General features: G+C 43.4%; 1 protein-coding gene across 1 annotated transcript in view; it reads right to left on the bottom strand.

The window, feature by feature from the left end:
* The window catches only part of LOC119401536 (disheveled-associated activator of morphogenesis 1-like), a 147632-nt gene that overhangs the window by 25948 nt on the left and 107398 nt on the right, over positions 1-14286 (bottom strand). Inside the window, 12 exon segments of the mRNA XM_037668427.2 lie at positions 205-327; positions 1192-1318; positions 2219-2348; positions 3504-3621; positions 3735-3801; positions 5623-5837; positions 8675-8872; positions 9775-9910; positions 10620-10708; positions 11988-12056; positions 13428-13448; positions 13450-13518. Of these exon segments, the coding sequence (XP_037524355.1) occupies positions 205-327; positions 1192-1318; positions 2219-2348; positions 3504-3621; positions 3735-3801; positions 5623-5837; positions 8675-8872; positions 9775-9910; positions 10620-10708; positions 11988-12056; positions 13428-13448; positions 13450-13518 (1362 nt within the window).

The following is a 14286-nucleotide window of genomic DNA, read 5'->3' as shown; positions in this document are numbered from 1 at the left end:
ATTGAATAGGCTTTAGTACTGCCGATCTACAGCTTCCTTTTGTTTATATCTTTTTTTTTATCGCGCGCCTGCTCTTCTCTCCGCTGTCCTTTCCATCTTTCTTTCCCTTTCCCCCTCCCCTTAGTGTAGGGTAGCAAACCGGATGCTACAATTCTGGTTAACCTCCCTGCCTTTCTCTCGTTTTATTATCTCTCTCTCTCTCACCTTCTGTGTCATTTCTCTTATCCTGTACTCGAGTTCTTCAATCTTCTGCTTGTCCTCCAAGTGGCTCACCGTCTCTCGTTCCAATTTGTCCTTCGTTTTCGCCAACGCACTCTGGAGGTCCTCCTGCACAGGCAATACACGTAAAAGTGTTATTTACAAGTCAATAACTACTGCAATGCAATGCGGCGAGCATTCGCCAATGGCATTTCTTAGCATCTCAGTCGCCGTACAACGGTTGAGCTGAATCACCGTACAGTGGCTAAGCTGAGTCGCCGTACAGTGGATAAGGTGAGCCGCCATGCACTGGCTAAGCTGATTCGCCGTGCACTGGTTAAGCTAGTCTCATCGTATAAAGATTTACCCTTCGTAAGTACACTAACGCAATAGTGAGTAAAGGTTTGCGTCAAAAATTCGGCCATAAAAGCTATCGAATGAAAGAAAGATGCATTATGCATATAATTGCCCAAACGCGAAGGAGGTTTTGCATTGCATTGAAGAAGGTTTAATGGCTGCAAAGGATGAACGACTCGTTTGCAGTCCGTGTCACTTTAGCGAAGTCTTACCTCGATGTCCCTAACCCGTCGCTTCGTCATAATACTTCAATCTCCCTCGTAAAATCTAATCTACCATGACAGTCCTATCTAGAGCCACTGCGAATTTATTTCCGTAAATCACCATGAATTGAAATCTATCGCGTCGGGTTGTCTTATTAATCGGTATTCCGTTTTTGACGTGCCCATGACTAGAAATATATTTCAAATTCCATGATTTCGATAGTCGAATGGAACACATCCATCGATGCCAATATTTCTTCAATGGCAGCGCATTGAAGAAAGCCATTATTAATGATACATGGTAGTCCTGCGTACAGACTGCTTAAAGTGTGCTTTGTTGTACATGTACATACTAATTCTCTCTCCAATACAGTAACCAGTTTGATCGAATTAATGTAAAAAAATTAAAAAATATGAAAGTTGTGCTCCACACCTTTTCTTGCGTACTCTGTTCAAGTTCTTGCTCCTTCTTCACAATTTGCGTGGCCAGTTCGATGTTCTCCTTCTCGAACTTCTCGGCATTCTCCTTCGCGATTCTCAATTCCTCCTCGGTGGCCAGCCTAAAAAAGCATTGCAATTCAATTGATGAAATACAATTATGAAACACGTGCGCGTCTCGACCTTAACCAGCACGGACGTGTACTAAGCGTAACAAACAACACTAACACATTTGGGTCTCCATTCTTGCTCGAACTATTACGTCTATAAAAAGCCCTTTTTTTTCACTGGATATAGACTCAGTTGAACTTTTTGTCAGCGAGCGTTTCGAGGTGCGATAAGTTTCCCAATCAGCGCGATAATATTGTTTTGTAGTCGTGTTGAATATGCCCATGCGGTGTGCTTGATTCAAATTTGTGTTAGTTTTATTTACTGTAACCTGTAGTGTTCTCATTTCTCTCGTGTTTCTATTGTTAGAGCAAATGTTTCGAGTCTGGAAATGTTGCTAACCACCTTTACGGTACAATTGTCTACACCTGCTGCGGATTATCGTTATTTCTGTGTTTATTCACGTATACCGTCATCTCTAGCATTTCATTTGTTATATTATGACTACCCCCTTGTCTGGGCCTAATTATTCCTACCCTACTTGTAAATTAATAAACAAAGTGATCCCATAACAGCCACTGATTGTACAGGCAGTGTCGCGAACACAATCTATTATCCAAAGAGTATTGAACTATTCAGTCACTCTTAAGTGGCCAAGTTAGCACCACAGAAGTAAAGACACAATGCCGCATGACACGCGCATGACTGCGTCAAATTAAAATGCATCAAGCACGATATAAAGACTGTATTGTCTAAACTGCAATCAATCTCAGTGTTGTATCACAGTATTGGACAGCACGCTATTGTATCACAGCATTAGACATTACTGGCGCCCGTCCCGTCTTTGTGTCGGCTCTTGTGTCTGCGTCTTTATTTTTTGCGCTACCGAAATGAATGCCAGAGTTTGTACTTACTCCTTGAGTATTTTCTTGACGTTGATCTCAATCGGGGTGATGTCGTAGTTCTCTCCGTTTTCGCCTTGAACGACGATCTGCTGGACGATTCGATCGAACAGGATCCAATGTTCCGCGGAACCTCCAATATCTGGTAGAAGAGAACACAACGAGGTGTACAAATCTGGCCCATTCTATTGCAAATGGCAAAAAGACGAGCTTTTGCCCCACTTCTGTAGCAAAACAAGACTACATGTTAGTAGATTTAGCGGCCACATTGTGGCGAGAGCTATTGTTTTCGCATTTATGAGTGAAATATAAACGCAACAAGCATGTGAGATAAACGCACTAACGACTTCCGTAGGTGTGAGAGGAGTGAGCAAGGACCTCGGTAACATTAAATGCGGAAGTAAATATATTCACACTGCACGCCATCTAGACTCTTGTGCCTTAAATGTGCATGTGTTACCGCCAGTGTTAAAACATGTTAGAATGGTAGCTGCCAAGGAGCCCGAATATTGAACCTCATCAAATATCTGCAAAATCGATAAGGTTATAATTCACAGCACGCTCATCTTTTGTGACAGCTTCGAAGGTAATCAGCGAATCGCAGTATTTGTTCATGGGTATTGTGCCTGGTCTTTGTCGAGGAAAACCTCCAGCTCTAAGTTCCAGGAATTTTACAAGCATTGTCCTTGTGAATCGATCAGTGCCTGGTAGAGCGAACTTTTTCGCAGTGTATGCCCGAAGGATTTCGATAAGTTCAATAACGTCCTTCACCCTTTTCGGATTTTTATGATGGGACGTCCGTGATAGCGGCTGCCCGATTGTGGCGATGAATCTCGTTAGCATGAGTTCCTAGCATAATAGACGAAACGGTGGAATCTCACGCAAGCGTGGAAACATTTCAGCAATGCTTTACGCTGTACGTGGGTGTCCTGATCATCCTTTCGAAACAACCAAATCACGCGAAATGTCACAAAAGTTAGTAGTCTTTAGCCATTAAACCGCAATCAATTACCTTTGTTTTATTTTGAATTGAAGGATCATAATTAATATATCAAAATCGCCGGCAAGTTTATCTTGAGTCAACAAACTCTCAGTAAGTCTTAGGCCGATGATCAAGATTCACTTTGGTCAGGGTAGACTAAGCGGTCAAGATAACGATAAACGAATCAATAGATTGTGCACATTGGTACAGCATTTTGATTGCGTGTCAGTGCAATAAAACAGGTGAGGAAAGAGAAGTACTGTAACGACCAGGATAAAAACTACACGACCAAGATGTTGAAATAGTGGTACTTACAGGGTATGAGAAGTGCATGATGAAGGAGTGAGAGAAAGTGTGGATAGGCCGGCGTCAAGGAGAGCTTCTTTTTGATGGCTTCAACCATCGCTGTACAGCTTTTAGTGTCTATGTGTGCCTGCAAAATGTCAGCAGGGTTAATGTGCAAATCACGGGGAATGTCTCGTGAACAGACTCCGCATGGTGACGCTAACATTCTGTGTCATTAACGGCAACAAATCCACCACTCACCATGTCAAACTTTCGTGCCAGCTCCTTTTCGTCTTCGATGCGGACCATGTCGAATATGTCGAGATGCCTGAAAGTATATTATTCAAGATGCAAATTTCAGGAGAATATTGAGGCTTGAAGGCATGAAAAAATCCTTGAACACGGGTTGTCGATGGAGCCAACGTTCAGACGTTTGGCCTTGCCTTCTTCAAGGTTTCCTTTTCTTCAAGGCTGCCTTGAAGAAGACAAGACCATTAGAAACGTTGGCTCCAACGACATCCCCTCCTCAAGGATTTTTCATTTTTCCAAGTGAGTATACCTCCAAACTTAAATAGGACAGAAGTTCAGGGGCAAATGATGTTATAAGGGATTAAGAAATGTTGAATAGGCATTGCCGTACTAGAGGACGAAGATTAGTCGTCTTGTCGAATTCTTGTCTCCAGGGGCATTCTCAGGAATCAACGATTTCTCGGAACCTTGAACTTATATTAGCCACTTTGGGACTACTCGGTTTTCTGAAAGGAAACTGTTACTATTTCGCAAGGGTTTTAGGCGGAGTTAGTTGGTTCATGAACATTATGACAGAACACGCAGTGATAATGAACACACCGGACGCAGCGCTGTCTCCTGTGCGTTCATTCTCACGTATTTTGCGCTGTTCTGCCATAATGTTACTCTTTATTCTTCTAATAATTGAGACAATTCCTTTCGTTTCTGTTACTAAACAGCCTAATTTCTAACCTGAGATATTCTTCGGTGCTTGATTTGCTGCCTGTGGAATTGTGACTTCACAAATTACGCACACGCGCTTGTGTTACGTCATTTCGGAGCTGCATTTGATCTCAAGATTCTCTCTGACAGGCCAGACATTTGATAAACACCTATCTACTTGAAGTTCAAGAACTTCAATGTGCCAAAACACATTAAAATGTTGCTCTTCGATCTCTAGATTCCGTTATTCGTTATTTTGCAAATATACATTGCGGCTGACCCGCTTCGCATAAGGCACGCGCGACATTGTGTAATGTAGCCCCGCCACGGTGGTCTAGTGGTTATGGCGCTCTACTGCTGACCCGAAGGTCGCGGGATCGAATCCCGGCCGCGGCGGCTGCATTTTCGATGGAGGCGAAAATGTTTGAGGCCCGTGTACTTAGATTTAGGTGCACGTTAAAGAACCCCAGGTGGTCAAAATTTCCGGAGCCCTCCACTACGGCGTCTCTCATAATCATATGGTGGTTTTGGGACGTTAAACCCCAGATATTATTATTACATTGTGTAATGTAGGAGTTGGTGGTCACGTGACAGCAGAGCATTGTGAAGCAACAGCACTTGCTCTACTTCATTCACTTGTGGGTACCTCACTTAACTTGAAGAAAACATCATTGTAATCGAGAAGATGAAGAGCGATCACACAACTGCATTAAAATCATGTGCACGTTCAGCATGCGACATACCATCAGTTAACGGGACATCTCTTGTCCTTTCTTTGTTTGTTCATTTGTACTTATTGTGTGCTTCCAGTAGATATTTATGTCAAAACACAATCCAGCTTCGTTTCTAACTGCGCCAGTGTTTTGTCTTATCTCCTACTTTACTATAGTGGAGACAAAAACAAACACATACAAGGGAAATGTCGTATTGACAACACACAGCACTTCGCGTTCTCAGATGTGCCTTTTTTTCTTTGTATCACTGTTTTTGTCAGCGCTACAACAAAGCAAGAAATTCCATACCAACAAAAGCTACTCTTATCGTCTTCTCTCGCCGTCCTCCCATTTTTGACGCCGCTTCCTTCGAGTTCGCCTCCCCACTGTTCAATCAATGTCCATCTTATCTAATTCCATCGTAGCCAAAATATCCATCTTAGCTAATTAGTGATCTTCAGCGGTCCGCCAGAGGGCATCCTCACCTGTCCAGGGTGGCGTTTTCGTGACTGCGGAGTTTTTCGATGATGGGCTGTATGCCGAGCATGAGGAACTCGTAGCGCAGGTGCAGCCGGAACTCCAGGTGTTCCTGACCCGGACCGTAGTTCAGGATGGCGTTCACGAAAGACATGATGGCAGTCTTCAAGTTCACTTCATCCTTGTACACGCCGGTGCTTCGATCCAGATCGTTGAGCACGGTCTACGTTACGAAAATAGCGCATGTGGTCAGAACGTTGCTACATTCATAAATAGTGAACTGTCAATCAAAATTAACAATGAATTACACTGAAGGATTTGTGACGTTAAAAAGTCGCACCGTCCCTCATGCATTTGCCTAAGACGACTCGAAGGCGAAAGCCGTCTTCACCTTCTCCTTTTTCTCCTCACTCGATGGTTTGAAACCTCCCCCCGAAAGCTTTCAGCATCTAGCGGGACTTCGCACTACCTCCGATTCTGGATTAAGTGCAAGCTTTCTACACCTCACGTGGTTTCGCAATGCCTCCGAGATCGGCCCACCTTTGAACAAGCAACGATGTCATGGGATGGCGTCATCATGTGACATCACGCTATGTGAAGTCATGGTGACGTCATGATGACATCACAAAGTTTGGCGACTTGGGACGTCAATCACATTATGATGATTTTTTGCATCGCTTGTGTTGACGCCGACGTCGACGGTTCCTCTTGGCGTTTGATGGGGCAGCTAAGGATTTCGCCTTAAAGGGGCCCTGCAACACTTTTCGAGCATGCTCAAAAAGCGCTGCCGATCGGTAGTCGCGGCTCCCGAGAACACGCGAGCCAAATATTATAGCGATGCGCACGGCCTGGAATTTACAATAAATTCTCAAAGTCAGCTGAAAATCGCTCCCTCTTCTCTCGACAAATGATGTATTAGTCCGCAAAATATGACGCGATTGTCGGCAGTTCCACCATTGGCTGATGTTATAATCACGATAACACCCTCATTATTACTTTCGTTGTTAATTTTGAGTTCAATAAGTAGATAATATGTATGTTTATATTATGTTATCGCGGTAAAAACACCGAACAAACATTAATATTAGCACTTCCGGTCTCACCGACAGCTCGTCTGCTCGTAGTTGCGTGGTTCCGTTTTCTTCGCCATGCGCAGTGCCGAAAACGTGAATATTTCTGTGCTTTTGACCATCGCCGGTTGCCGTTGAGAGTGGCAGCCGTTCGAGTGTTGCCTCGTCAGCTGAGAACTGCATCGTCGGCACGTTCTCACGACCGACCGAGGCACGGGCGCAGCGTGTCTCCGATAACAATGCTGGCGTCCGGTAATGGCGGCGCTTCGGGGTCGTCTGCCACTGCCGTCTTACGAGGCGGTGTATCGGAGTATGGGCCGAAACCGATCTCAGCTGTCATTCGTTCCAAACGAGCGCGCACGTTTGCTTCCATGGTTGGCAGAGCGATGAAAACACTACGGCGTTCGAGGTGCACACCCAACATTACCAAACCGACGCGCAGTTTTCAAGCACGCGCGATACACAGCGCGATCGACTCCGCTCGACGAGAACGACGCAAGCCGACCGGAAGTGGCGGCACAGACCACGTGGTTGCGCCGAGACGCCAGAGAGAAAAAAATGAAAAAAATGCCGCCGGCGCTGACGTCGCCTCCTCGCACCTCCGCCCTCCCTCCCTCCCCTCACGCCGCGCGCAGCTTTCCGCGCGCTCGCTGCGTTGAGTTGAGAGAGAAAGCTGCGGAACGTGATCTCTATAATTTGGTAACACCACTTAGACTTGACGGATTCGAAAAATTTTTGCGGCATATGGCTCGTGAAGAGTCATACGTCAATAATGGGACTATTCCAATATAACAAAGAAAGGTGTTGCAGGGCCCCTTTAATAATTAAACTGATGTTAAAATCAGCGATTGGACTGCGGCTTTTCTGACACGGAAGGACTCTGGTCCGAGTTAGTTGGTTCATAATCACGGTTTCGACAAGATCAGGACGAGATTTTCTGAAATCTCTTTAATCCAGAAGTGGGAGAAAGTCACCCACGCTTTTCGTGCACCTTTTCCTCCTCTCCTGCTCCATCAATGACGGAAATAAAGTTCAGTTCTCTGATGTTTTCTGCCTTACCCTGGCCTCCTCTCACAATAGATTGGTTTATCTGGCATCGTATAAGCTTAATTTACTGATGAAGCTAATTTTCTTATTACGCTACACGCTTGGTGTAGTAAATGCCTCGGGCCGGTCCTGCAGTATACTATGTTTACTCACGAATGCCAACCTCTAACTATCGAGGACCACCTGTCACACTTCAAAATTCGCTTTCTCACAATTAAAACCATGAAATTACATCTCTAAAATTCATGAAGAAAGGTTAACCACACTAACAAGTCAACCACAGAACATGTAAGCGCCGCACCATTCTCGCACACTTTCAACCACTAGATATCAGTAATGCAATAACAAGAATTCCAGAATAATTCAACTTAGATATATTCTCCGCATCTACTACTGACACGTAATCCAAGTCACATTCTACCGTACTGGGGGGTGGGGGGGGGGGGTCAGTAATCAAAATTCTATTATTTTACAGAGCACTTAATCAGTACGAGAAGTTAAACCAAAAATCAACAGCCTGCCCCATAGGAAACAAGACAAGGAAGATTCCAGGAAGACAAGACTGAAGAGCTACCACTTTCAACTTTCAAGATTCAGCACCGAAGATTAAACTCTGACACATGTTAGCAGCAAGAAAGCAATGTAAACGTGAACAGTAGTTTTTTTTTGTTTTGTTTTTGTCCGCTATTCTGGGTTGGGGTCCCGTTCTCCTTCCCCTTCAAAATTTAACTTGGCTCTGACCTGTTCATTTTTCTTTTCTCATTGGCATTGCCTGCTATATTATTATGGTGCGGGCCGAGGTTTTTTTTTTCATACCTCACAATAAAGAAAAAAGTGTACGGGTGCCTCCTGTCCATGCATGTATGATCTTGCGGTCTGCAGGAATAATAATCTGTGCCTTGTTTCATTCATGAAATCGCATATTTAAGTGCTGGCTGCTTACCTGGAATCGCGTACGCTCGTAGGCATGCTTCTGAAAGTGCAGCATAGCCTCGAGCACTTTTCTGTGGCCTCCTGGCACGAGACACATGGCGCCCAGGATCTCGAGGACAGCGATTTTGGTCTTGATGTTTTCCGTGCTCAGGCTCTGCGCTATGGTGTTGATGGCCGTTGGGTGGGCCAGAACGTGGGCCCGGCCATTCTGCGAAGAACAAAAGAAAATGAGGTAAGTGAAACAAAGAATCGAAATGGGAGAGAAGTGCAGGCCTTCGGTTCTCATCCTACAGCTGCAAACCTGAAGCGGCGGATGAAGCCATATGAGCCTCGTAATGAGGCTCATATAGTTTCATCCGACCACGTTAAGAGGAAGCTTGCTTTCGGAAGCTCCTCGGTAAGTAATTAAGAGGGAAAGGTTTGCCGCGCATTCACTGTACCAATTTCGTAAGGTTCGTCGAATTTAACCACCCAAATCAACCAAATCCATGAAGTATATCATTTTCCCTTATTTGGGCTATAAACATTTGTACTTACTCAAGTTCCCGAAATTCGACAAAAACAACATACAATTAATTTACGTTTCTAGCTTGGTAGTAAAAAATAATTCACAATTGCAACTGATATAAATGCAGCACTGTGAAATCACTTTCTACGTAACACTTCTGGAGAACAACATTGCAACAATGTCACGTCAGCTGAGAACATTTGTGCATCAAATTTGTCTGCTTTAAATATCGTAAAAGGTGCAGTTTGCAGTGACACATCTGTGATGCAGAGTTATAAACATTTGTTCCTTCAATGTTTCGATGCTGATCACTTTTCATGAAGCACACTGGGTAATAAAGTCAAATTCGGCTTCACACTGTCGGCAAAATACAGCTTTCTCTTCTAAACTTAAAAAAAATATTCATTCAGATAGGTGAATACACTTAGTAAGGTGAAATTTTCTGCTATTCGCGTGTATTTGAGTAGTGAAATCAGAGTTGGCCTCAGGGTAACACCAGTGGGTAGTAATATTGAGCCACTCTTCTCCTGGCAAATAGCACAGACCAAAATGCCTGGCCTAACGAGATAATCAAATCGAACACTACGTAGTTGTGCTCATACCGAATTGTTCATGAGCGCCTTGACGCAACCAATGAGTGAGGTGTGGATCGGACTTTGAGCCGTGTTGTAGTCCATACCGACCAGGAAGTTTAGAAGGCAAATAAGCCCATCCTGGTCCAAGAAACGCGTCACGAAGCTGCAAAGGAGAACGGCTGAGTTGAAGCAAACAAGTAATACCACAGCAAAAATACACAATGATTTCGATACTTCAATTTGTAGTGGTTGTACATTGTATACTTGAAAGTTTGAGAACGAAGAGACAAGGACCAAGACAAAGGCCAAACCAAGTACGTCTCGTTTTGGGAACTTTCCGCCCACATTCCCATATGCTTACCTGTTTTTACTGATATTTTACACCATGGGATGTTCGTATGCATGCGTATATTGCAACCCATTATATCACTTCATTAAAAGTTTAGTTGTGAGCATGCGCTCGTCCTGTCCATTTCTTGTCTTGGTCGTTGTTCATTGACACTCAAATTTTCAAGTATGCTGCCCTACCAACTCGTCTAACTTGCCATCCTTTTTAATTATACACTGTGCGGTCTTGTGCCGTCGCGGAACACTATTTCGAACTTGATGTGATGCAAGTTCATTATAGTGAGCACAAATAGCTCTCTTCGCAAATACTTATTGTTTCGTCATTAAACAGCCAACGCTGGAGCAAAAGTTGGACAAGTTAGTTTAGCATTCGCTTCCTTGATGCCTCTGTAGTGTCCGGAGTGCGTCTGTCACAAGTTTGCGGCGAGCTGAAGCTTAAGAACTCGTACACAAGCAAAGCAACACGAGAAGCCTGTATAGCCTGAAATGGAAAACGCCCTTGCTGGCTTCGTCTGCGCTCTCACCTGTTCGGTTGAGTCCGCAGTGCAGTTTTGAGGTTGTCGAGAAGTTTGGCACGTGTGTTGACTTCCTCCTCTTCTCGGGGAAACAGGAGCTAGTATGACAAAAGAACGAGTTAGTCTGGTATACCATCCTCATCATTATCATCGCCAGCCTATGTTATGTCAAGTACAAGGCGAAGGCATCTCTTAACTATCACCAACCTAGACTGTCCTGTGCGAGCTGATTCTATATTACACCTCCAAATTTCTCAATTTCTTCTCAACATCTTACCCTTTTCTGTCATATGCCACGCTTCCAAGGGAGTGGCAAGTCGTGCATTTTGTCCAACAGAGCTTCATTGCCGTTACGTGAGGACACCGCATATGATTTCAGTGCTGTATCCTGGTATATAATCTAAATGAAGACTTCTATGTGATATTCTAATGCTTTTTACCACAACAGAAAACATTATGACGGTTCGAAACCGTACATATAGTTTAGCCGTCGGGATGACAAAAAACATAACGCAATAGATATGTGAAACATCGCGTAATTATTGACTGAAAATCGCAAAGCAGGTTAACGTTAAACAGAACTGAAAACATTCGAACACAGAAAAGAATTTCCTGCAAGATTGTGCGGGATTGTTAAACAAATTGAGAATTATGTTTATCGACATGACGTGCAGACGCAGATAGTAGTGCATTTTAAAATAGCTGAATAACGCAACGCCAATGGCACATATTCTAGCCGCAGCTAGCCGACCTGCTCAAAATGTATGCGCCATCTAAGATTTGAGTGTAGGTTACTTCCCTTCTATTCACCGGCGTGGCCTCACATCACAAGCAGTTGCAGCCTCCTGCAGTCAATGCCACAAGCTGTGACGAGCGCAACGTTGTACAATATCATCGTTTCAAATTTTGTAATGCTACTGCTATAGGTCGCAGCCTGGCTATGAGCAGAACGAGGGACACCTGTCCTTCGTTTATATTAACAACAAAGTTTCTAATGTACTCAAGTCCTAGTGGAAGCATAAATGGTTGTAGCAATTTGCTACAACCATTTACAACCATTTAGAACCTTTGGTTTGATGCCGTTTTCTAGAACCAAAAGTTATCGCAGAGAAAAGCGCTACCATTAATATTCACAATATGGAATAAAGTGATTATTACTATTGCCTTTTTATTGATTCGATAGAAATCATTCGATTGCTTCCGCACACTTTATGCCCGCCATACTGATGTTTTACTATTAGTCAAACAAACTGTCATTCCATATAATAAACTCCAGTGGAGCGTGACACCGTCTAGGTCTATGGTATTTGTTGGAAATCTCGTAGTTCTCGGGTTAAGGAGTAAAACATGATTTTAAATAACACGTTTGACACTTACCATAGACATGGCATTCACTCGTTCGATGTAGTAGTCCGGAAAATGAGATGATGTTGTGTCGTGCTGTTCCTGCAGTATGTGGTTGAAAGAAGAGATGTATGATATATGCATCTCGGAAGTGTATCGTCATTTGCTTTCTGCTTCCTATGTGATTCAGACTTGAAAACCTGCTTCGCTAGCTAGCCAAACTTGAACGTACAACTCAACGAATAAAAAGCTGACGGATCCAAATCCGCAAATTCGACTAAAGCAACTGGACTTTGTCCAGTTGGCTACTTAACCAAACTGAGATAATAAAAAAAATGAAAGAACGGAAGAGCAATATACATAAATGCCTACACAGGTCACATTCACTGAACAATGCAATGCTTTTCTACTGTTGCACAATGAGTCCGCGGCAATCACAAATATACTTATTAACTTATTATCATAAGGCACCCGCAAAACATATTTTCATCTACAGAATGCCTTTCCCAGCGATCTGAAATAGTTTTGCATTAATAGACTCCCTGTTATGTGACAGGTATATTTTTTATTTTATTTGTACATACTGCAGCCAAACATTTGGATATGACAGGAGTAAGAAAAGTGCAATAAATTATGCACAAACATTACAACGGTTAAATAGCAGTAATTATTTCATCTAAAGCGAGTTCAAGTACATTCCCGGCCAAGAATTCAAGCACAGAATCGTACGAGGGATAAAACTGCACGAAAGGATGTCTCCACGAGAACTATAAGAAACAATATTTAAGTCATACAATACTGTCGAGTGTTTGAGGATACCGATAAGGTTATGATATATTTCTGAATATATCATAACCCTACCTCGACTATTCCTTTACACGAATGCTAGTTAGTTCTCATGGCGACCATTCCACTGCATTCATCCACATGCAATCAATTACCGACGGATCAGCTGTACGTCTTACGTGATCATCCAAACTTAACGTCCGCGACGACATCATCTATAACGCTGATTAGGATATCTTCCACTTTACGTCATTCGGAGTATCAACTGTCATTGCATACCCTTGCTCTGTAACTCATCCCACGATTGGATATGCAGAAATTAATAGCGAAAAGAGTCAATCTATCTGCACTTTCCGCGCTTCCTGTCATAGTATCGTGTGATTGACGCATGTAACCTCATACGCATACCGATCTTTTTTTTTTCGTACACTTTTAGTCACACTGGAGATGTCCCTTGATCTGCGTGATCCAGTCAGGAGACTGTTTTCTTTTTTCCTCTTGGCTAGTAGGAAATACGATGTATTGACCCAAACAATACAACAAAGTTTCAACCTCCAAAAACTTTGAATCTTACTGCCTCTTAGCGTTACACCTACCAGAACGCTTACACATCTGGCTAAACAACGTGCGCTGTGTTGACTTCGAGTCGTGAATAATGTGGGAAGGCAAGCGTGACACATTTCTCACCGTTTTCTTGCTGAGATAAAGCTTGCCACTTCTTTTCCGAAGGCAAGTTGAACATGACCTCTTTCTTGGCGGCTGTGAGGTCGAGTTCGTCCTGAAATACAGACAACGGGCCATTTACAACACTTCGTTGCGTCTACGCTTAAAGAGACGTGTCTGCTAGTACAATACAACGTTTATGCAGAGCAACTTTATAATAATTGTTGGGGTATAACGTCCCAAAACCACGATATGATTATGAGAGACGCCGTAGTGGAAGGCTCCGGAAATTTCAACCACCTGGGGTTCTTTAACGGGCACCTAAATCTGAGCACACGGCGGGCCTTCAGCATTTCACCTCGATCAAAATGCGGCCGCCGCGGCCGGGCTTCGATACCGCGACCTTGGGTTAAGCAGTCCAGCACTATAACCACTAGACCACCGCGGCGGTTTGCAAAGCAAATTAGTCGTATCATTTTGAGACCCGAGGGCAGCTCCATGACATAATATCTTTGTAATTAGGTTCTTATTAGTGAGAGATATGCAACGAATGCGATAATTTTCTTTGGATGCTAGAAAGACCTGCATAAACATAGACAATTTGTCAATATAACAACGTGAGTTGCTGTAAAGAGTTTATTCACAATAAAATAAAGAAATATTGAAGATACGAAATGGTGTTGCGTGTTACCGGGGTTTACACCGGCATCGAGAATTTTTTTTAGATTTCAGGTCAACTAGCCGATACCAGCCATGATTCAGCCATCATTAGCCAGCGCTGAGCAGTATTGGTAGTGCGAAGTAATCATGGTAGGAGAGGATACCGCAGGTCACCGTTAACTTAGCATGGTCATGTCATACGGGATACATCAGTTAAATTGAG

This window comes from Rhipicephalus sanguineus, chromosome 8 (assembly GCF_013339695.2).
Source record: "Rhipicephalus sanguineus isolate Rsan-2018 chromosome 8, BIME_Rsan_1.4, whole genome shotgun sequence".
Classification (NCBI taxonomy): Eukaryota; Metazoa; Arthropoda; class Arachnida; order Ixodida; family Ixodidae; genus Rhipicephalus; species Rhipicephalus sanguineus.
This window is presented reverse-complemented; position numbering and strand designations above follow the sequence as displayed.